The sequence below is a fragment of the Vipera berus genome (assembly GCF_964194415.1).
Source record: "Vipera berus genome assembly, chromosome: 2".
NCBI lineage: Eukaryota > Metazoa > Chordata > Lepidosauria > Squamata > Viperidae > Vipera > Vipera berus.
In genome coordinates, this window is record NC_138203.1 from 142,735,223 (window position 1) to 142,759,592 (window position 24,370).

Here is a 24,370-nt window from a genome sequence, read left to right on the forward strand (position 1 = left end):
CCCAGAGCACTCTCGTTTACCCCATATACTCGCCCTTTCGAGAACAGATGTTCTTCTCACAGAACCCCCTTTAAAAAGAGAGCAACATTGACCCGGGCTCCAGCTATATGCAAACAAGGGAAGGCTCCGAGCAAACAGGCTTCGGATGGACGTTTGCCGAGGTGCGGCCTTCCTACCGATTCCGCCCCCCCCGTTTCCCCCCCCCCCGGAGCTGCTATCAGCCTCGCCCCTCGCCTAGCTTCGGAGCAGAGAAGCAAAGCCTCCGGAAGTTGCCCATTGTGCTGGCCCAGCAACATTGGCCCTGCCCCAAGATGCTCCCTCTCGCTTGGTGGGAGGGAGAAGCGGGCAAGGGCATTGACGCGTCTTTGGAGAAGAAACGCACGCGGGAACCCCTCTCCCAATTCTCCCGAGGAAATGCTTAATTCCGGACCGGCAGTATTTAGGGAAGAGGGGCGTGTTATAAAGTCAATCGCTTAGCCAAATACAAAACGAGTCATCTGCAGCAATATTTTTCCCCCGAACGGAGGATTTATTTTATTTTATTTTATTTTATTTTATTTTATTTTATTTTATTTTATTTTATTATTTTATTTTATTTTATTTTATTTTTTTATTTTATTTTATTATTTTATTATTTTATTTCATTTTGCAGATCAGGGAGATTTTCATGCTAATTAAAGCGATGAGGAAATAAAGAAATCCTGACTTTGGTTATTGTTCTTTGCTGGCGGCTTGCAGCATTTTTTTACAATTCCCCTGGTAAATGTTGCACGCTCATCAAATTCACTCACCAGCGGGGTCAAAATTCCTTACTCTCTCAGCAGCCTCGGCTGCCTCCAGCCTTGCCTTTCGCTGAAATGTGAATTTGAGCTGCGCCGTTATTTCGTTCAGACCGGGTGTGTGTGTGTGTGTGTGTGTGTGTGTGTTTGACCTATTGTCTGACATTTGTTCAGAGGGAATAGGTTACTGTTTTTAAGCGAGTTTTCACGTCGTGCAGCGTCCGTTTCCCCTCTCCTTTTTCTTCGATCTTAGCTCTCTCTCTCTCACACACACAAACACACACACGCCCAAGTGATGAATGGAGAACTGTTCGGTCTCTTTGTCTGGAAGATGCAAACAGACTTGGGATGCTGAGCAGAGGAGGAAGGAGGGGGGGAGAGAATTACCTCATCCTATGCGCCCGGAGCCAATCGCCGTTCTCCTTTCGTGTCTTCTCCTGGCAGATTGGGGGGGGGGTCTCGACCAACCGCAAAAAGCCTTCGCCCGTCCCCATGGTGACGGGATTGTATATAGGCAGCCGCCTTCGACTATCTGCTACAAGTTCTCTTACATCGACCTCCTAAGAGTCGCGCTGTAAGAAAGCACCCGCCTCTCTCCGGTTCGAGTTCCCCAAGCTCGGCGAGACAAAGCAGCAACTATGGTCAGTGCCTGCGGAGGGTCTGCAAAGAAGAGGAAGCCGGGGGGGGGGGGGTGGGGGGGAAACACCGCAAGGCGTGTCGATGACCCCGGTGGGCCCTCCTGTGCGCATTTAGACGGATCTCCCCTGTTCCTCCCTTTTCTTCCGGCTAGGACCTTTCTCCACTTCTTCCCGCGCCTCTACGGCGGCTCTGTTTTCCCGGCCAATTAAGCCGTGCGTAACTGAAGAGGCTCGGGAGATCTGTGGAAATGCCCTTCCATTTCCAACGCCCGGGAGATGGTCTTCTCCCTTAATCGGGGGGGTGGGGGTGGGTGGTGGTGGCAGGAGCCCACCTGCCGGAACGACGGCTTCGAGAAGAGGTAGCGAAAGACACGGGTGGCTCCCCGCCCGCCTCGTCGATCATCGCTAACTTCGGCTCCCCAGCCCAGCCTTCTCTGCTGCAGAGTTGGGGAAGCCCCACTTCAGACCCGAGGCGAGGGCCGACCCGGAGGGAATGAGGAGCCGTTTGCCCTTAAGGCTGCTCTCCTTTTAGGGAAAAGAAATCCCGTCGGGTGGTTCTTACTTCCAGGTCAGGGTGTCTCAGCCGGGGGTGGGGGGTGGGGAGGGGGGTGTGTGCCTGCCGGCGCTTCTTTTGAAACACAAGAGTAATAGCATAGCTTGATCCCTTTGGAAACGCGCGTCCTTGCATTCTTTGGACAAAAATCGCCCGGCGACGATGGGAGCCAGCAGAAGAACGCAGTTCCGAAATGCGGTGGCCGGCGACAAGCGTCGCCTCATTCATTAGTCGGGAGGAAAGGCGTCGCCCAATTGGGTGATGGGAATTTTTCGAGGAGGAGGAGGAGGAGGAGGTTGGAGCTGGCCCTGAGAAAGCCGTACGTCTGAATGGGGAGGGTCGGTGTCGTGGACTGCAGCTCCATCTGGAGTTAAAGGTCGTTGAATTCAAAGGGGATCGCACGGGTGGTGGTTGTGGCGGGGAACCATTCTGGCCACTGGAGGTGGTCTCGGTGCCGCTCTTTCCTCTGGAAACAGCGGGGAATCGTCATCATCATCATCATCATCATCTGGGCTGAAGGTGCCACGCCCTTTCGGGCACTAAAGACGCCCTGCCTAAAACGGAGCATTGTTCCAGCATCTGCGGCAGTCGGGAGAGACGCTGCCCAGTATCCCAGACTGCGGGACAGAAAAAGGAGATCCCTCCCCTTTAGAGCAGCCCTGCCCTGCAGCAGATTGGTCTGTGTCAGCCAACGGAAGGCAGAAGGTGCTGGCTGACGGAGCAGACAAAAGAGTCTCCACTGGCAGATGTGACCAGAATAATGAGTGGGAGACGATGCTTTTTCAGGGTCGCTCTTGTGGCTTGCTGTTTTCAACCAGGGCTTTCCAAAGGCCGAACATTCTTTTTAGGAGTGTTTTCCAGAAGCCTGTGTTTTTTTTTAATCCTTGCTGCAACATTCCTAATATATCGTGAATTAAGATTTCTCTCGTCCTGTAAAAACCCCTTATTGTTGGGGATTGGGAGGGAAGGCGAAGATTGGTCGATGCACAATTTCACTTACCCGTGCTATATACCTCACACATACTTTAGGGTTTGATTTGGGAGCTTGTATCTTCTGGTCCAGCCACCCCATGGATTTAATTAATTCATTTTATCCCAAGCGTGGCTCGGCAGAGGAAGGGAAACTGGCAAAACAGTTTAAATGAGATCATGCAGAAATGACTCCAGCTGTGTTAATCCAGGGCAGTGCATGTGGGTGACACATGCACACACACACAGGCTGTCAGTGTGGGCATTGCCAGAAAAATCACGGCTAGCTTTATGTTGAAGAGCATCTACCCAGTGTTGCTGGCCAGGGCGTGGCATTCTTTGGCAGTCTGTGGTTGAACTCAGCCCTCTCGTACCATAGAATGTCCTTCAGAACAGTAGGCATGTAAAATGAGAGAATAACTCAGGCTGAGCAAGTGCAAATAAGAAAATAAAGGTGTGTTAGAACCAGACTAATTACAGGCTTATTTCTTATTTTATTCTTAAATTGAGGGATTTGATAGGCTCTCCCCCTTTTTGTCTCCCTAGTTCCCATTTGAAACTGGTTTGTTTTTAAGCAGGAACTAACAGCTGTGGTAACTGTTTTTAATTTTACTTGTGAGCATCCCCACACATTACAGGTATGTAAATCCTTATTCCCATATCCCACCACCAGCAATGACAGATTGAACTACTCGTTACATATAACCTTGTCATTTTTAGACAGACAGATAGATAATCTTCTGTTCTCTTAGACAGCATATACCAATATATAAACCGATTGATGTAATTTTTTTAACATTTAGCGTGAGTGCATCTCCATCCACGTTGGCCAAGCCGGTGTCCAGATTGGAAATGCCTGCTGGGAGCTCTACTGTCTTGAACATGGTATCCAGCCGGACGGGCAAATGCCCAGTGACAAGACCATTGGGGGAGGAGATGATTCCTTCAACACTTTCTTCAGTGAGACTGGAGCTGGCAAACACGTCCCCAGGGCTGTGTTCGTGGATTTGGAGCCAACAGTGATTGGTGAGTGTAAATTTCAAATTGTCCAGCTGACTATGTCCAACTTGTCCCATACTCTAGGAAAAGATTAGTTACACAGTGGGGATTTGTCTTTACTATGATAACATTTCTAGCATGTAATAAATTTCCTAATTCACATATAGAGAGGGCAGAGCATCCACATTTAATTTAAACCTTTATTTGGCACATAACATAATTAAGTATGCATTTGAATATGAATAGCAAAAATGTCGGTGACAATCAATGAGGTCAAAGGAATAATATTAATTCACAAAAGAAAATCTCAAGAGATATAACTCCCACGTGGGTAATTGAATTGTGTCTTCTGATAGGAAATAATTTTGTTTTGGCTCTCATAGATGAAGTGCGCACTGGTACTTACCGCCAGCTATTCCACCCCGAGCAACTGATCACTGGCAAAGAAGATGCCGCTAACAACTATGCCAGGGGGCATTACACCATTGGCAAAGAGATCATTGACTTGGTCCTTGACAGGATACGCAAATTGGTAACTATTTTGTTTTAAGGGTGATCTATAATACATAGAATAGAAAACAAGCAAGAATGACTTATGTAATTCTGATGAGTATCATCCCAAACTATCATGACCAACAAAAATACTTGACTAAGCTGCAGCATACTTCCTATATACTAATTACTATGGATATATATTAGAATCTGTAACATGATTGGAAGATAGTAAGATAACAACAAGTTGATTAACTGATAACTTAAAAAAATAAAGACAAAAAGATTTAGTTTTATGTATATTCTTTAGATGATTATTAATGGAATTATATATGTTAACTTTTATTTGTTCTTTCAGGCTGACCAGTGCACAGGTCTGCAGGGTTTTCTGGTCTTCCACAGCTTTGGTGGTGGCACCGGCTCTGGCTTTACTTCCTTGTTGATGGAGCGCCTGTCCGTTGACTATGGCAAGAAGTCCAAGCTGGAGTTCTCCATCTATCCAGCTCCCCAAGTATCCACAGCTGTCGTTGAGCCCTACAACTCCATCCTGACCACCCACACCACCCTGGAGCACTCTGACTGTGCCTTCATGGTAGACAATGAAGCCATCTATGACATTTGCCGACGGAACCTTGACATTGAGCGCCCCACCTACACCAATTTGAACAGGTTGATAGGCCAGATCGTGTCCTCCATCACAGCCTCCCTGCGATTTGATGGTGCCCTGAATGTAGATCTGACAGAATTCCAGACCAACTTGGTGCCCTACCCCAGAATCCATTTCCCTCTGGCGACCTATGCCCCGGTCATCTCTGCTGAAAAAGCCTACCACGAGCAGCTTTCTGTAGCAGAGATCACTAATGCTTGCTTTGAGCCAGCTAATCAGATGGTGAAATGCGACCCTCGTCACGGTAAATACATGGCCTGCTGCCTGTTGTACCGTGGTGACGTTGTTCCCAAAGATGTCAATGCTGCTATTGCCACCATCAAGACCAAGCGTACCATCCAGTTTGTGGACTGGTGCCCCACCGGTTTCAAGGTTGGTATCAACTACCAGCCCCCTACCGTGGTCCCCGGAGGCGACCTGGCCAAAGTGCAGCGTGCGGTCTGCATGCTGAGCAACACCACGGCCATTGCTGAGGCCTGGGCCCGCCTGGACCACAAGTTTGACCTGATGTATGCCAAGCGTGCCTTTGTCCACTGGTACGTTGGGGAAGGGATGGAAGAAGGAGAGTTCTCGGAGGCTCGGGAGGACATGGCTGCTCTGGAGAAGGATTACGAAGAAGTGGGTGTGGATTCTGTTGAAGGAGAGGGTGAAGAGGAAGGAGAGGAATACTAAAGCAAAATGTCACAATGGTGCTGCTCATACAGGGAATATTAAACTATTTAACATTCAGGTTTTGGTCTGATCGGTTAATTTGTGATAATCCAATACCATTGTTATCCCTACAATAACTGATCTGTGCTTTAAAACATGAAATGTTACAAGTCCAAACCATCCACTAAGGTTTTGGGTTTGTGAATAAAAGGCATTCCCTGTCCTAGAAATGAGTGTCTTGTGTCTCTATTTTCAATAATATGTTGCACATTCCTAGGTTGTGGTAGGATACTGACAGTGGTCATATTTTTACATTATGCCAGAAAAAGCACTACACTACAACAACAGTATAGATTAGTGTGTTCGGCCTGGAAGGGCAACTCCTGCCCCCCCAAATTAAGTACATAAATGTAACGACATACATGTCCCAAAGTGTCTGGAAACACCCCATTATTTAAGGGCTGAGACATATGAGCCAACTAAATTGGGAAATTAAAAAATTCTGGAAGACGATAAGGGCAAACCACTCCCTTGTAATTAACATGTAGAGATAAGTTTGTGTGATTGAGCTCAGATCAAAATGTTCATCTTAGTTGGCCAGAATGACAATCTCTCCTTCCACAATCTAAGCCATATTTTACATGATACCACAGAAAATTTCCAAAAAGACATTAAAGGCAATGTTCTCTGATGCATCTTCTTTAATTTCAGAGGGATAGGTTAGTTTTTTTTCTGGACAGGAAGAACTGTATTTATATGAGATACTTTTTATACACCAATTTCAAGATAAAACAAAGCAAAAAACAAAGTTATCTCTCTTCTTGCAAAAATCAACTGATTTTTCTTTCAAAAAAGTGGAACTGCAGTCCTAAATTCATTCACTTGGGAACAAGTTCCTCTGAATTTATTAGGGTTTCTTTCTGATTGTGTATGTTTACTTATTTATTAAACTTATATGTTGCCCATCTCACCATCCAAAGGGTGTATACACTATATATATCAGTGTCCTGCTATAACTCGGTAAAACCCCAATTTTCTTGGGTCTCAGACATAGAAGTAAATAATTTACATATTTTATAAAATAAGAGGTAAAGAGATGGGTGTAAAATTACCTAGCTGTACAGGTAGTCCTCAACTTACAACAGTTCATTTAGTGACTGAAGTTACAACAGCACTGGAAAAAGTGACTTATGACAATTTTTCAATCTTATGACCATTGCAGCATCCGCTGCATTCAGATGCAGATTTACATTCAGATGCTTGACAACTGACCCACACTTAAGATGGCTGCAGTGTCCCAGAGTCATGTGATCCCCTTTTGTGCCCTTCTGACAAGCAAAGTCAATGGGGAAACCAGATTTGCTTAATAGCCATGTTACTTAACAGATGTGGGAGGAAAGATCATAAAATGTGGCAAAACTCACTTAAGAAACTTCTCATTTAACAATATAAATTTTGGGGTCGTAGGTTGAGGACTGACTATTGAAAAAAGCCAGGCTCATACAATTCCTGTTTGGAATGAAAACACCCAAGGGATATATTAAACTAGCATGGCAAATATATAAATATGTCATTTTTTAACACAAATATATTGTTTCATCCAAAAGAACCTTACTAAAAAGTTATTTTTAGATCTTAAAGATGTTACTCTTATGGCGGAAAGCAAATGGTAATATTACCTACTAAAACATTAATTTACCAAATGCAATTACATAGGTTGTCTATAATATATAAAAAGTGATGCACCTGTAGATATGGGAGACTTGTGTTCCCCGTAATTCTAGAAATATGACAGGACTTCATTTATTCAGCACTAAATTGTTCCTCTTTTCATTTGAGTAAAATATTTTGTTGTTACACTAGTTCATTGATATATAAAATAATGGGCATACCAGTGTTCTTCAAATATTTTTGAACAGAGAATGCATCTGATCATGCTCCAAAATTACATGGGGCCAGAAAAAAGAACAATGCTATATATTATTTATAAAAGATACAAAAATTTTAGTATAAGTTTTGAAACAGCCTATGGCTCCAATTATTAAATTTTTAAGAGACTTTTGCTTATTTAAAGATAATGGAAAAACTGCAGTCTATGTTTCTGCAGTATCAAATTTTCTTTTTAAAACTAAGATTTAGCAAAAGCTAACTATAATAGAAATAATAGCAGGAAAATAATTCAAATGGTTCTTGAACAAGTTCTGTGATATAGATTCAAGGAAATTGGAAATGTCAAACATAATTTCTAATATTTAATGTGTTTTTGTGAAAATTACATTGATACAAATCAGAACGCTCCATTCATATCCTTTAATAATCTACTAAATGGTCTTATACAAGGTGCAACTATAACCATTGACAACTGCAACAGCAGCAGTTTCATCAAAGTGGCAAATTGTATACCCTTTATATACTTACGTGATATCATAACATTATAAAGTGCATCATAATGTCACAAGACACATTTTGCCATTTATCCTCCATACCCCGGCTGCAGACATCGACAACACAGTTCCTTCATCTGTAATATGGAGATTCTACTGGATTCTTGCATGAAACTATGTTATATAACTGTTTATTAAATAAACCATAGTTGTTTAGATTTATGTATACTACACTATGAGTTGTGATGTTATCTATTTTAGATAATGTGTCTTTATGATGGAGGTTTATCATATTCTCAATTCACTACAGAGACCACCTAAATGTACCCTTAGGAGTTCCAGTTTTAGACCAGCAATTCCCATCTTTTACTCACACATAACAATCCATGATGTCTCATTCCTGTTTTTGGGGACAATGTGGTCAGGGCCCAGTGTCTACCAAGTTCCTATTGGCTGCTTGTGGTTGCTGTAAGTATGTGGCTTCCTCCCAGAGGCTCTGTTTGGCTTGGGCTGCAGGAGAGACTGAAAACCTGGGTTTGAAATGCATCTGTCTTGCATATGTTCCAACAATCTTTCAGAAAACTGGTGGACCTTTCAGTAAAACGGGCTGCAGGTCAGTTTCAACTGGAGAAAGATGTGTCACTAGTTCTGTTCTAAATCATTATAGTTTTTTCTGTGCTTCTGACAATAAGAAATTTTGTATGACTATGATTCTTACTGTTTTGTGGGGAACTCTGTATACCTCAGTCATTTTGCATACAAGTTACTGCTAAGATTTATCAACAATGGTCACTCACTGCAAGGAGTGCCTTTACTGAGCAGCACTTCCTGATCTGAAATAATTGGGAGCTGGGGTGAACCTGGCAAGAGTGCTGACAATTTCCCCTTCTATTCCCAGGTGACAAGACGACCAGTAAATATGTGTTAAAAAAAATAGTCCACTGGCAGATTGGTAACATAGACAGTGACGCTAGGTGAAGCATGTGACACTGGTTTTAATGCCATTGTGTGAGCTTCCTCCTGCTCCACCCCACAATCTTCCTCTGCCCCACCAACCTGTCAACTGAACTATTTTTCAGCATAGGTCTACCAATTATCATAGGTATACAACCAATACAATACCAAAAAACACCCCCACCAATGCAAACTAACACAAGAATAAAACTAGAAATAGAAAGAAAAAATAAAAAAATATAAATAGTGAAGAAAATTAAAATATATGAAGAAATTCATATATTTTATATTCATCACAAATATAATTTTAATAATCTATCAACTTCTCTTAAAATAAAACAAATGATTTCTTCTTCCCACATCCAAACACTTATCTATTAATGAATCCTTAAAGCCTCATCATTTCAGTCCAGACTAGCAAAAATCCATCAAAGAGTTACCAGAGTTAATAACTTACCTATTTTAACCTTGATTAAATAAACCAACTTTGTATTCTTCCCTTTTACTTTTAATTTTTGATCCCTTCAAACAATGTCCTAGAACCTGATTTCTTTTCACTTTTTGTCTCTTCTACAAAATTCTTAAAAGTTTTAACAAGTTATTTTGAAATCCACATTCAGAACAGTGTGTTGTAAATATAACATTCTTCTTTCATAACATCTTTCAAACAGTCTATATATAAAGACTTAAAATTAATTTTTACAGTCTTAAATACTAAGGGACGCGGTGGCTCAGTGGGTTGGGATGCTGAGCTTGTTGATCAGGTCGGCAGTTTGGCGGGTCGAATCCTGAGTGCCGCGTAACAGAGTGAGCGCCTGTTACTTGTCCCAGCTTTTGCCAACCTAGCAGTTCAAAAGCACGTAAAAATGCAAGTAGAAAAATAGGGACCACTACGGTGGGAAGGTAACAGTGTTTCGTGCGCCTTTGGCGTCTAGTCATGCCGGCCACATGACCACAGAGACGTCCTCGGACAAGCGCTGGCTCTTCGGCTTTGAAACGGAGATGAGCACCGCCCCCTAGAGTTGGAAACGACTAGCACGCATGTGCGGGGGAACCTTTCAATATATTCAATATTAAAATATTTTACTTCATCCACAGTAAGTCACATTTAAATGTTCTTCTTTAATTCCAATCTTTGGTACTTTCTGAGTCCCTTTAGTGTGCAATCTTCAAATCTCATCCTCTCATGTTTTTTTTTAAGAGAATTCAAAACAAAACCATTTTCCCATGAAAAGGATTCTGTAATGGCATAATATGAGAATGACCTTGAGGGAGAAGCGGAAAAGATGCTGCTTAGGAAATGATCAAACAAGGGGGGAGGGGTAAATTGCCCAGTGGTTTAACAATCAAAGGAAGAAACTTAGGAAGGAACCCACCCTGTTTGATTAGCTGACTAAAAATTATGGTGGGAAATTTATATCTTCAGACTTGCAAGATTCTGTTAACATAGCCTGACAATAAAATAGAAGTAACTCATTTCGTTATGTTGCCTATCTGTCTTACCTTGGAGAGTCTATAGCAGGGGTGTCAAACTGCCGGCCCACGGGCTGGATGCGTCACAATAAAACCGCGCCCATCCCATTGCCGGCAATGGGGAAAAAGCTCCGATACGTCGCACGATGTCACATGACGTCACGGGTTTGACACCCCTGGTCTATAGATTCTTACAATTAATTCCAAAATCTTATTTCAAATTCATCTGGATCCTTAGTCCATTTGTAACTTTCCAAAATCAAAGTTCTGTTCACTTTTTTGTTGATTGTTCCAAAGGATTTTTTAAAGTCCTTAAAACAGGGGTCCCCAACTACAGTCTGTGGACCAGTACTGGGCCACGGTATGCCAGCAACCAGTCCACACAAATAAGCAAAGCCCCATCAGGCGAGATTCAGGCAGCACACAAAACCACGCATCCTCCGGTCCATGGAAAAACCTCTCTCCTTGGAACTGGTCCCTGGTGCCCAAAAGGATGAAGACCTCTGCCTTAAAAGGAAACTCAGCTGGTGCTCTATATCAGGGCTTTTCAACCTTTTCACCCATTGTACCACTTTTAGGATATGGCAACATCTGAGTACCACCAGTCACCTAGCAAGGTGTCAAAAACCCTTGACCAAAAAAGAAAAGAAAAGAAAAAAGTGATGAAGTACAGTCCTCGACTTACAACAGTTCCCTTAGTGACTGTTCAAAGTTACAATGGCACCGAAAAAAGTGCCCCCAAGCCACAGCTGAGCAAGACACCTGCCTGCCTGCCCGGCGGTGCTCTTCCTCCTGTCCGAGGTTTTCATTGTTGTGAGCATTTCTGTTGAGGATTGGCAGTGGGGGTGGGGTGGGGGGTGTTAGACACAAAAATAGTCACAAATTGAAATCCACTCTGTTTGAGTTACAAATAGAAAAGAAGTTTATTAGACTTCACAACAAAGTGTAAAAAGTAACAGTTTGCAAAGTATGGTGGATTCAGGAAGGCAAACAATGCAATGTAGCCAAGCACTGAACCACACCCCAAATTCCAAAATCACATATTATTATACATCCTATCGTGACACCCCATTCCCTCCCCCATGGCCCCATTGGCTTACAGTAACACTATCAAGGACAGGACCATTCTCAAGCCTTGTTAGTGAGCCAGGCTATGGAGTAGTTGCTGGAGAAGCACAAATTATATCCCCAGTTCAAGGACTAGAGGAATCCACATTGCCATAGCTGTGAAAAGCACTGTTCCATATACATCATAGTATTCAATCCACAATAGCTAGGTTTGCAAGACATGCAAAACCCCGAACCACATAGCATTTATTAAAGTAAGCTCAAACTTGCAAAGTGATTTTATAGTTTACAGCTAGCTAACACATCAGAAGCGCTTAATATCTAAGTGCCTCATACTAACTAACATGAAATTTTCAATCCTTGGCAGCCCAGGCTAAAACCATTATAGGGGAATGTGCTATACATGCCACCTTGAGTTCCTGCATGAAAGCCTGAAATGATCTTTGATGTTTTTTTAAAAAAAGACTTGGAAAAAATACAGCGTTCAAACTGTTAGATGTTTTTTGTGCCAGCCATGGCAGTTCCCCAAAAAGGTCATCAGATGGGAGCAAAGATGCCTCTTTGCTCCCACTGGTGGGTCAGGGGTCCCCGGCCCCTGCAGCCTCATTGGAGAGAGTTAATTGGTAAGGGAGGGGCTGAGGACCCCCCATAAAAACCTCTGCTCAGGGGCTGCTCTTGTGTGCTCTCTTTGTTCTCTCTTCTGCTTGCTTACTTGCTGATCCATGAGCTCAATCCAGGCATGGATGCCTCCATGCCAGGGAACTCTTTCTATTTACTTTATCGTTAAATAAAGCTTTGACTGATTGCATCCCTGCGTGCTGCCTTTTACTTGGAAGCACCTTAACGAACCATCGGTCTCGTGAGGCCATCTCACACAAACTTAGGGCTTTTTGTCCTATGGCTGAAGGCAAAAGGTCGGCGGCCACACGTGCTACCAAAATGTGAGCAAACTGTGCAGCCTGGCTGCAGACAGGAAGAACCAGCATCGCCTCTCCCTGCCTGGGGAATGGGTGTCGCGGCTTCTGCCAACTGCTGCGGGGGGGGGGGGAGTTTGGTGGCGATCTAGGGCAGGCGAACGGACCAACACATCACCCAACAGTAGACCCGTTTTTTGCCGTGTACCGCACCATAGCGGGGCATAGGGAGGCAGGGAAATATAAATCAGCACAGAGTTCCAGCTCGTGGAAAACAGGAGCAAGGCAAGAAAGGGGTATCATCAATATCGCGCGCACTCAGGAGACTGAATAAGAAGCTGCAGTTCATCGGGAACGTTTGAGAGGATTAGAAAAGAGAGAGAGATTCGGTTGTGGAAGGTTGCGGCTGGGTTAAGGGCGGGCCTCGTAGAGGAAGGTTGCCAGAGACGCCGCAATCTTGCTGCAAGCAAACGGTACCGGCAGAGCGAGCACGTGGAAGGGTAAAGATGGCGCTTCTGCAAGGGGTGGTCCTCGCTCCCTTCTTCCTGCCTCCGCGCTCTTCGGAGATGGAATTCTTAATTTTCTGCCGTTGCACAGAGTAGAATAGCAACGTCGGGGGAAAAAGGGACCGACTCTTCTCTTGCGTGGCGCCGCAACGGAGGCGGCTTTGTTCATTATGCAGCATCTTTTCCGGCTCCCTTTTTTTTCCTACTCTGCGACAAGGACGTGTGGCGTTGAGGTGCCTCTGTCGGAGGCTCGCAGACTGCAGCCCCAGAAACGCAGCCTCCGGTCGTCATCGGTGCCGCAGTTTTTCTCCGCAGGAGAAAAACTGCGATCTCACTTCTTCGCCCCCGCTCTGCGGCTCTGTTATTTATGGCTTCCGGAACATTCCTAACGCTCTCCATCTTTTGATCCAGTTCAATCTCTGCCCACGTGAGCAGGCAGGTTTCTTTCCACTAGACTAGGATAAAGGGTATTTTTCTGAGCCGTTGTGTTCAGCGCCCGATCACGCTACAGATTCAATGAGCAACAAGCTAACTAATACAAAACGCAATTGTTACTTTATTTCTTTTCCTCTGTTCTGCCCATCCTTACAAAGTTCTCCCTCGATTCCGATGTCGGGAGGAAATGCGGAATGAATTTAGATTGAACCTCAGTTTAAAAAAACAACAACCACGTCGGTTATTTGAACAAATATGCAGAAGCCTTTGCAGCTGTCGACCATTTGTCTTTCCCCCCCCACCTAATTCCAGTAAGACTTGGAGCATTACAAATGTCTGAATACAGCAAGCAACGTTGCATAATTTAAATTCTACTTTAAAAGTATATCAGTCTTGCGTTGAACAGTGTAAATGAGTAAATTGAGGTGTTGGGAGGATTGCAAAATACAATCCTGTCCCCTCCCCATTGCTTTAAATTTGAATCCAAAAGTTGTATGAATACATGTATCTATACTTTTCATGTCAAGGAATTTTTTTTCCCTTTACGGCAGGCAGACTTAAATGGAGACTTAAGTATCCATGCGTGGCGATTATCTCCTTGGGGATAGATTATAACACGAAGAACTCCGACAGGAGCATTCCTCGCCTAGTTGATTTCTCTGCGGTTCTTACTGTACAAATGGGGTTTTAGATTTTGCCTCCGCCCCAAGAGTTACCGGTATCTTTCTTGATTTACCACGTTAAAATTGCCCGAAGGAACAAGAGATTCGTCTCTTTGGATTCGTCTCCAGAGTTGGTTAAAATAGGAGGGGGGGGGAATTATTAAACGTTTATTATTATTTAAGCGTTTTAAATATTTTCAAATAAATATTAAAAATTTGTATACCTTATCCTTGAACTACTCTAGCTCGTTCCTGCAAGGCTTTTCAAGGCAAATAAGAGTTGAACGTTACATAAAAATCTTTCGCTTAAGACTTTGCTGGGTTGCTTCCTTGGTTAAAGATGAAGAACGGATTACTTCGCCGCCTTGGCTGCGCGATTTCCCCCCCCCCCTCTTCCTCCCACCAAAAATCTCCTGTTTCCCATAGCAAAAGGAGGGTCGTCGGTCTCAGCCAATCACCGATTATGAGCTCACAGATGGACGTGGAGGTTGGCCCAATGGCAACCGCGTGATGAGTCCATGATACTAAATACACGTAAGGCCAGCTTCCCCATCCAGCCTGAGAGTGAGATGTGATATAAAAGCAGCGGGGCGGCCCCTTCCTCTTCCATTCTGTTACTTACATCGACTCTTAGCTTGTCGGGAGAAGTAACATCTTGAGGCTTTCCTTTAATCCCCTTCTCCTCTTTCTTGCCATTCCTTCGTCAGCATCATGGTAAGCGGTGGAGGAGGAGGAGGAGGAGAGGGAGAGACGGGTCGGGGGAGAATAGATGCTGATCCAAGAGAACCTCCGGGGGTGGAAGGGTGCTGCGAGGGATCGGACAGGTTGCGGAGGAGGAGGCGGCGAAAAGAACGCGGAGGCTGGGCGGAATTCTGGGAAAGTCGAGAGAAAAATCCAGGAGGGGAGGGGAGGGGAGGAGAGGGGAGATGCACTTATTAGCTTCCCCCCAGCCACGCGACCTCCAGATTTTATTTTTATTTTAATCCCATTTATATCCCGCCCTTCTCCGAAGACTCAGGGCGGCTTGTAATCTAAAGCACAGTGTGCTTAGCAATAGCCTTCATTCTATGTATATACCTGCTTATTAGGGTTTTCGGGGGGGCCCCCCCAAGCGGTATTTTTACAGTCAGCTTACTGCCCCCAACGATCTGGTGGTAACAGAACCTGCAAAACCTGAAGATAAACGGGGAGAGGGAGGAAAGACCATAGATCGTTTGATTCCTAGAAAGGGGTTCTGGTTCGTTTGATTCCTAGAAAGGGCTTCTGGTTCGGCTGTCCCGACCCGAGCGGATAATAGAGAGGTGACGTGGGCTTTTGCGGCCGCCGATCCTTGGAAAAGACACCCAGGGAAAAGAGGCGGAGAGGAGAACTCGGGAGGCGGTGCTGCTGCGCTGGCCACGGGCTTCAAATCGAAGGGCGGGAACGCGGTCGGTGGCATTCCGAGAACTGCGGGGGGTGGGTGAGGCGGGGAATGTTCTGGAAGAACAGCCTTCCCAGCTCCGGGGGCCCTTCGGATGCGCAGCTAGCTGGGGATTTAAGGTACAGTAGGAGGCGCAAGGCGTCTGGAGGCCGCCAGTTGGATTAAGTTGCCCTGGAAAATGGCGGGAGTCGGCCCTGGGTTGGTTGTCTTGAAAGAGACGATCGAGAGGTTTGGCGTAGAGCCTCGTAGAAAAGCCGGTCGCCTTTAGCCTACGCAGATCACCCCTGTGAGTCACGGTACTCGCACAAAATGATTCATCGTTTCTCGCTGCGACGCCTGAAGCAGACTCGGCTGAGGGAGCACGTTCGTACGTCCCGTCTGTGCTCAAGAGAGCGCGAAAAAGCCCTCAGGGTTTTTTTTAAAGGTCGATTTGAATCCTGTCCTTCCCAATCTAACCCCAATAATTCGACCTCTACATCGCCCTGGGCTGTAATAAGCCCGGCCAGCTACGAAATGTTTCACTCGAAGGGAGATGCCCGCCTCCCCTCACGGCAGAAAGCGGCGATTTTCGCCGGCCCCTCCCGCGCGGCATGTCGACGTGCCTCGAGGGAAGAAGGCGCATGCGCGCGCCGTCTGGGTTGGCTTTGGAGCTGCGCGAGGGCGCTTCTGCGGCTTTCATTTAGTTGCTTGGAGCAACTGCTCGACTCGCCAAATGCGATTCAGGTCGTAAACCGGTTTTCCAAGCAAGCCATTTCCAAACTCCTAACTCAGTGAGAGAGAATGCAGGTTCTAGAAGCCTCACAGGAGACTAGCAGAGTTGGGGGGGGGTGTCATCTGAAGAGGATGGTGGTGTAGGGGGCTGCCTAGGCCCCACAGTTTAAAGGAAGGAATATGAAACATACCCACTCTGCTGAAAATTAAGAAATGGGGCAGATGTAATAACTGAGGCAGTCCCTCAAATAACCTGGCCATGTGACCTGAAGGGCTTTATAAGTGATTGAATTGAAGGCAATGGTTTATGAAATAGTGGTATTGAATGGACACATTATGGTACCCCCAGCATTTGCTGCTGCACTGTGTGGGTCAGTTCATTAAAGTGTGGCCCTGTGTAAAATACCTTGAAAGTGTGAGGGGTGGCCAAGGCGCCAATCACTTAGAGCCTCTCCTTGCAAAATTGGAAGCAACTGGCATGCAAGGTGAACCTATTCAAAGAATCAGGAGCCACGAATATGGGAGGATTCTCAAGATTGCACCTCAATTCTGTCTTCGAGAGTGCTATCCCTTTGGAAGCTCAAAATAGGACTTTACAAATCTAGGGGGTTATGAAGCCCATAACCTCCAGGCTTTGAAGGCATCACTTGGTTGGTCATTTTAAAGACTAACGTACTGATGATATATAATATCCCATTACTGTCTGAAACAATGGAAAACCATTGTAACATGGTGCCTTCTACTCCTAACCTGTACTCCTAACCTCTCCCCTGCCACCAATTTGTGCTGAGAACCAGGGTGGATACACTACTCACAGACAGTAATGCATAGATCATCAGCAACTGTCATTAATGCCATCTCAGTGCTGTATTCCGGTCTGAAAGCTGATTGAAAAGGGTCTAGATAATCCATTCCTTCCAGAATCTTATGGAGCTGCAGACTTGACCAACTTTCCTAAAAAGGGGACGTTTAGTGATATGACAAAAAAATGGTCTAGAACTGGTGTCAAACTCGCAAGGTCATGTGACTTGTCACAATATACTGACTTTTCTATTGCTGGCAATGGGGTGGGCGCAGTTTCAGCATGACACATCCCATCAGTTTCACACCCCTAGTCTAGAAGTATTAGATCCAGGGATGGGTTGACAGATGAGAACAGACTCACCATCTCTTTTAAGAAGTAGCAGAACCATACTATTTCTTAAGGGTATATTTCATGCAACATACACCTTAGGCCTTTAGCCACTTAGGAGGGACATAGATACATAAAGAGTGCTCATTTTCCCACAACCAACAGGCTCAACTCTTCTCAGATAACTACTCCAGAATGCCTCAGTCATCTCTAAAGGACTTAAACTGCCAAAGTCCACTTCAGAGCTGGTTCAAGTAATTTTGTCTCACAGATGCTTCAAATTGATGATCATCTGCTTTATCTCTCTAAGAACCAGAGAATTCACATAGGCATGGTCCAATGTAAAATTATTGCTCTCCCCCATTCCAGATAGTGACTACGACCTCAGTTGAACAAAGCCACAGGATTTATAACCTCATTTTTTTCTGTTCAAACTCATTAGGACCCACTAAGCCCCTTGGGCAAACTAAATAGGTCCTCCCTGCAGAGGGGAGTGGCTGCATTAAGCAGCTCAGGCAGGGGTGCCGCAATGCAGTGGGAAAGCTGATACAGTAGCAGTAACCCAACTGATACTTATATTTATCAACAAGACCTGTCTTCCAAGTACAGCCCTTTTCTGAGGCTATATTCATACTGTATTTTGTATGCTGTTTATTTAACTGGGATTTTACTCAACCACTTTTTAAATTGATAGGACATACTGAATCATAAATCAGGGTTACTATATCTGGAATACAAAAATCAAGATAAGCACTAGATGACAGCAAAAAATCTAAAGCAGGGCGGATTTTTGCTCTTGGAATGTGGTATCCGTGTAAAAACTAACCATTGAGTGGTAAGCTAACCTATGGTGGGCTAATTTGTAGTTTAAAGTTCCCTGTGATCCCTCTGATGTATCATAAAATATATATGGTTAAACTTTTTGCTTTTAAATCTTCAGGATTCAGATCTCATCCCTGTTAAAATCTTTCCTGAATTTTGTAATTGATCATCCTTTGGAATTTAATTGTACAAGTTTTCTTTGCATATTTTCCAATTGAACACATGTATATGCATTTGCACAGGTTCTAATTACAAAATGTATATAATTATTTTGCACAAATGCTGCAGGTTATATAAGACTACCTGCAGATACAAGTATGTGCATTGGGTGCATAAGCTCATAGTGTTCTGCAGATGCCATCACAGATCCTAACACAAAAATCATGCTTTCATAGTGCAGCTCTATAGAAAAGTACACACAGAAGTCAGTATAAACTTCAGTGAAATGTGTGCATGTTTCAAGTATGGCTGAAACAACTAGTGGTCATAAAAAGGATTTAGTACAGTTCTCAGATTTGAACAGCTTATCTGCCTCTTTAGAAGTCACTCCTGACATTTAAAAGGCTTAATTGCCAGACATCTTTTGCCATCTGTTGAGTGTAAGATTCTTAACAAGGTCTTAAAGGAATGTGTTACAACAGGTGGTACTCAGCAGGTTGAACTGGGTCTCTGTAATGAACACAAACTATGTAGGGAGTGCAGGCATGTGCCAGGAATTTAAAGCAAGGCCTTAGATAAATCAAGCAACAGGCTGTAAGCAGATGTTCCACAGAGGAAATGAATGCTAGGGGGGAAATCTGCTTGGCCAGCTTCCTCTTTGTAGACGTGGGAGGCTGACTGCATCTTTTTTGCTTTCTGGCTTGCAAGAAATGTGACTGATGGTGCAGGGAGTGGTAGCAGGGAGTAGCTTTTTCATGATGTTTTTTAAGTATTGAATTTTATTGTGCTTGGAAATAAAAACTTATCAGTACATTTTTTCAGGTGATGTAAACTGAATGAACTATAACAGCTTTAATGGGATTCTAAACTGGAACTTAAAACGTCCTCTATTACACGTTAATGTGTGTATTTTTATTCGAAAAAGTTTGATTGTGTAATGTTGAAGGCCTTCATTTATGACTTCTCTGGAACAACCTGGCTTAAGTAGTCATGTTCCACAGTCCTTGGTTTGTCATTTTTTGTTTTTTAACTTCAATGTGACATGAAGACATGCCAGACATGAAACAGAAAGACAAAGATAATGAAAGAGAATTTATCAAATTTTTATACCACCTGTCCCACCTAACTAAAAATATACAATTGCTAAGCACATTGATTTGTGCTTTAAATTGTAAGCTGCCCTGAGTCTTTGGAGAAGGGCGGGATATAAATGGAATTAAAATAAATAAAATAAAATAAAATAAAAATCTTTACTGTTTCTCTGTCCTTGCTACAGCGTGAGTGCATCTCCATCCACGTTGGTCAAGCCGGTGTCCAGATTGGCAATGCCTGCTGGGAGCTCTACTGTCTTGAACATGGTATCCAGCCAGACGGGCAGATGCCCAGCGACAAGACCATTGGGGGAGGAGATGATTCCTTCAACACTTTCTTCAGTGAGACTGGAGCTGGCAAACACGTCCCCAGGGCTGTGTTCGTGGATTTGGAGCCAACGGTGATTGGTGAGTGAGACAATTCATGTACGTTTTCTCATGCATATATATATATATATATATATATATATATATATATATATATATATATATATATATATATATATATATATATATATATATATATATATATATATATATATATATATATATATATATATATATATATATATATATATATATATATATATATTAAAAAGAATATAGAGATCTTAATTTAGGCATTCATTTTCCCAACAGATGAAGTGCGCACTGGAACATACCGCCAGCTATTCCACCCTGAGCAACTAATCACTGGCAAAGAAGATGCTGCTAACAACTATGCCAGGGGACATTACACCATTGGCAAAGAGATCATTGACTTGGTCCTTGACAGGATTAGAAAATTGGTAATAATAATAATAATAATATAATAATAATAATAATATATTAATAATAATATATTAATAATAATAATATTTGCATAAGTGAACATTTGGGATAATCTCGACAGAAGAAAAAAGAACCTTGAGTAGTTATCATCTGAATTTGCTTTCATAACTTTCCCTAGATTAATTACCTGGCCTCTTTACTAGTATGATTAATTGTTCCTTATATGGTTTGATACTGGGCTATTATTTAAAGCACCATTTTGTTGGTGCTTACCTCCTGAGCTTGATGAACTGGAATAATTAAAGTAGCAGCAGACTGGGAATTCACAAACTTATTTTTTTGGTGGCTGTTCATAATCTTAAAATTAGCATGATGGTTATGTAGATTTAATATATTCAGAGATAGACAAAAAATACCTGAAATTACTGTATGAATTCTCTTTTTTCCAACAGGCTGACCAGTGCACAGGTCTGCAGGGTTTTCTGGTCTTCCACAGCTTTGGTGGTGGCACCGGCTCTGGCTTTACTTCCTTGTTGATGGAGCGCCTGTCCGTTGACTATGGCAAGAAGTCCAAGCTGGAGTTCTCCATCTATCCAGCTCCCCAAGTATCCACAGCTGTCGTTGAGCCCTACAACTCCATCCTGACCACCCACACCACCCTGGAGCACTCTGACTGTGCCTTCATGGTAGACAATGAAGCCATCTATGACATTTGCCGACGGAACCTTGACATTGAGCGCCCCACCTACACCAACCTCAACCGCCTTATCAGCCAGATTGTGTCCTCCATCACAGCCTCCCTGCGATTTGATGGTGCCCTGAATGTAGATCTGACAGAATTCCAGACCAACTTGGTGCCCTACCCCAGAATCCATTTCCCTCTGGCGACCTATGCCCCGGTCATCTCTGCTGAAAAAGCCTACCACGAGCAGCTTTCTGTAGCAGAGATCACTAATGCTTGCTTTGAGCCAGCTAATCAGATGGTGAAATGCGACCCTCGTCACGGTAAATACATGGCCTGCTGCCTGTTGTACCGTGGTGACGTTGTTCCCAAAGATGTCAATGCTGCTATTGCCACCATCAAGACCAAACGCAGCATCCAGTTTGTGGACTGGTGCCCCACCGGTTTCAAGGTTGGTATCAACTACCAGCCCCCTACCGTGGTCCCCGGAGGCGACCTGGCCAAAGTGCAGCGTGCGGTCTGCATGCTGAGCAACACCACGGCCATTGCTGAGGCCTGGGCTCGCCTGGACCACAAGTTTGACCTGATGTATGCCAAGCGTGCCTTTGTCCACTGGTACGTTGGGGAAGGGATGGAAGAAGGAGAGTTCTCGGAGGCTCGGGAGGACATGGCTGCTCTGGAGAAGGATTACGAAGAAGTGGGTGTGGATTCTGTTGAAGGAGAGGGTGAAGAGGAAGGAGAGGAATATTAGACCAGCTTTGCTACATCTCTGCTGCATGGGTCGTCTCCATGATGTTTCATTTAACACACCTAGGTTACTAGTTATCTGGGGCAGTAATCCTACAAAGGAATGCAGCAGACACTAGGATGTCTTGCCATTCCACCATGTGATCATGTCAATTTTCCATGTCTGTAAACGTATCATGTCTGTGAAATAAAAAGCTATAAAACATTTTGAGTATGTGCTATTCAATACATTTTTAAAAGAAATGTCTCTGAGTGTAAATGTTTTCTGCTATATAAATATAAAATCTGTTTTTGGCTATTAATTTTGGCATGTTCTCTACCCTGGCTAATACAGAAAACCAGCCATACAAGTTTAAAGTGTTATGAATCAAGTTTCTTGGCATTTTTATGCTAAAAAATAAGGCAAATTTTTTACACAGAATTTATTTTGATTTTAGGTTCTAAAATGATGTACATGTGAATAGTCCCTTCGATTACATCTTTACTATCTATATTGAAAGAAATTGGTCAATTCCAACAATTGTCCTTCAATTATTTCACTATATTGTATGGCCACCAACAAGCAAATTGAATTGTATTACTCTTAGTAATCCCACATATCCAAACAGGCTGGGTTTGGCTCAGGCTAGTGTTGGGCATAATGGCATTTTGATTGCTGGGATCTCTAGAGTCTAGAGCCCATCAGTACTGACATGTATTTTCTACTTAGAACTGCAGCAAACTAACCGAAACATCATTAAAAGTGGGAATGTGGCTATTTTAATTTACCATAATGCTCCAGTGATCTTAAGATGTGTATAGAGTTAAGAGTCCAAATGTTTACTATTCTTAAAATATAGCTTTAATTTCAACAAATGACAACATTCTTATGCTTTGCAAAATAATTCTCATACTACCTCAAATATACTTTTTCTTAATATTTGTTATGAATACTAATTATTTTTAATTATATAAGGATTGCAATCTTAAAAGATTTCAGTGCTTGGAAGCACACTGGATATATAAAGAGAAAAGTCTGAAAATTTGAGATTTTACTGAATGATCATATGGCTAAATTTCCATTTGCGTTTACAAGTCCCACACGAGATACATCAAATTAAGAAAGGATAAAATAAATTTGTGCCAGTGCTAAACAATTAAAAGATGAATAGTTTTGGGGAATGATTTTTAATTTAAATAAGCACTACATAAAACAATGAAAAAAGCATAATCATGAGAGAGGGAAGCCCACATGTTAAGGAAAGAAACACCCTGAGAATTTAAAAGCCTTTTTAATTTTAAAGCAAGATAACAGCTTAAAAAATATTTCTACAGAAAAAGCACTTAGCAATTTATGAGAAACTACTATACATCCTAAGAACTGAAAATGGAACAACAAAAACTAAAACCGTAATGAAAACTCTATTAATTTTTCGGCCTTGCCCTTCTAAATACCACTGATCAAACAAAAAAAACACCACCATCCCAATTTCAGTATTTTGCTACACTGTCTGGCAACTAATAAGCTACAGGTTGTCCTCAACGATAGTTTGCTTGTTCAAAGTTACAATGCAACTGAAAAATGTCTTATGACCGTTTTTCACAGTTACGACCTTTGCAGCATCCCCACAATCATGTGATCAAAATTCAGATGTTTGGCAACTGGTTCATATTTACGACCGTTGCTGTGTCCCAAGGTCATGTGCTCACTTTCTGCAAACACAAAGTCAATGGGGAAGCCAAATTCACTTAACAGCCGGGTTACTATCAACTTCAGTGATTCACTTAACAACTGTGGCAAGAAAGGTAGAATGGGGCAAAACTCGCAAATGTCTCACCTAGCAACAAATTTTGGGCTCGGTTGCCATAAGTCAAGGGCTACCTGTATATTTTCACATGCAATGATAGCAGCCGAGCTGTGGTGGTAGGGTGAAGCTTTAGACTAGAGGTCTCAAATCGCCTGTCTCAAGAAAGCCTCTTCGTATATACCCTAGTTCTGCCTCCCATTCTGGTATACCTGCTTGGTACTGTAGTTCACTCTGTGGCTACTTACCCCTTCAATGGAATGCCTTTATTGCACTTGGCATCCTATCCGAGAGATAAGACTCCCATAGCTTTGGCATCTTCTGATTGTGCAACTTTATGTTATGTCCCTAGGGCAGGGGTAGGCAACCGTGGCTCTTTTATGACTCGTGGACTTCAACTCCCAGGCTGGCTCAGGAATTCTGGGAGTTGAAGTCCACGAGTCATAAAAGAGCCAAGGTTGCCTACCCCTGCCCTAGGGAAATCAATTCTCATCGTCCTTTGTTGGGAGAATGATCAATCTCACCAGAGAAGAGACAGAGACTGAAGCTATTTTTTTTTAAAAAAGGGGGTGGGAAGAGAAATATAAACAACTCTTTAATCTTAAGTTGTTTAGAGAAAGGGATAACGCTGGACGATTCAGATACCCCAGCAACATCTCAGAAGAACCTCCAACAGAAAACATGCAGAAAAAAATTAAAGCAGATTCTAAGATCGTGAGGAAAAGGGACAAAAATGACCAGAATTCAGTATGGTGTCCATTTCCTCAAAACTTGCAAATGAAATGAATAAATGTAGAGATTGCCATCAGAGACAATGTGAATTAAATTAATTAAACCCATCAAATACGCTCAATTACTGTAAAATAATACAATTTTAAAGTAGTATGATGCCATCTATTGACTATTT

At 43.1% G+C, this 24,370-nt stretch overlaps 2 protein-coding genes across 2 annotated transcripts; both read left to right on the forward strand.

Moving 5' to 3' along the window:
• The first annotated feature begins 3,742 nt into the window (after window positions 1-3,742).
• LOC308661381 (tubulin alpha-1A chain-like) lies at window positions 3,743-5,920 on the forward strand. The gene is made up of 3 exons (XM_081316302.1): window positions 3,743-3,965; window positions 4,322-4,470; window positions 4,789-5,920. Exons 1-3 carry the CDS (start codon window positions 3,845-3,847, stop codon window positions 5,767-5,769), a joined length of 1,251 nt encoding a protein of 416 aa, XP_081172428.1. The 5' UTR covers window positions 3,743-3,844; the 3' UTR covers window positions 5,770-5,920.
• Window positions 5,921-14,683: 8,763 nt separating this feature from the next.
• On the forward strand, window positions 14,684-21,878 carry LOC308661954 (tubulin alpha-1B chain). Its single transcript, XM_081317257.1, has 4 exons — window positions 14,684-14,858; window positions 19,665-19,887; window positions 20,119-20,267; window positions 20,703-21,878. Exons 1-4 carry the CDS (start codon window positions 14,856-14,858, stop codon window positions 21,681-21,683), a joined length of 1,356 nt encoding a protein of 451 aa, XP_081173383.1. The 5' UTR covers window positions 14,684-14,855; the 3' UTR covers window positions 21,684-21,878.
• Window positions 21,879-24,370: the final 2,492 nt, after the last annotated feature.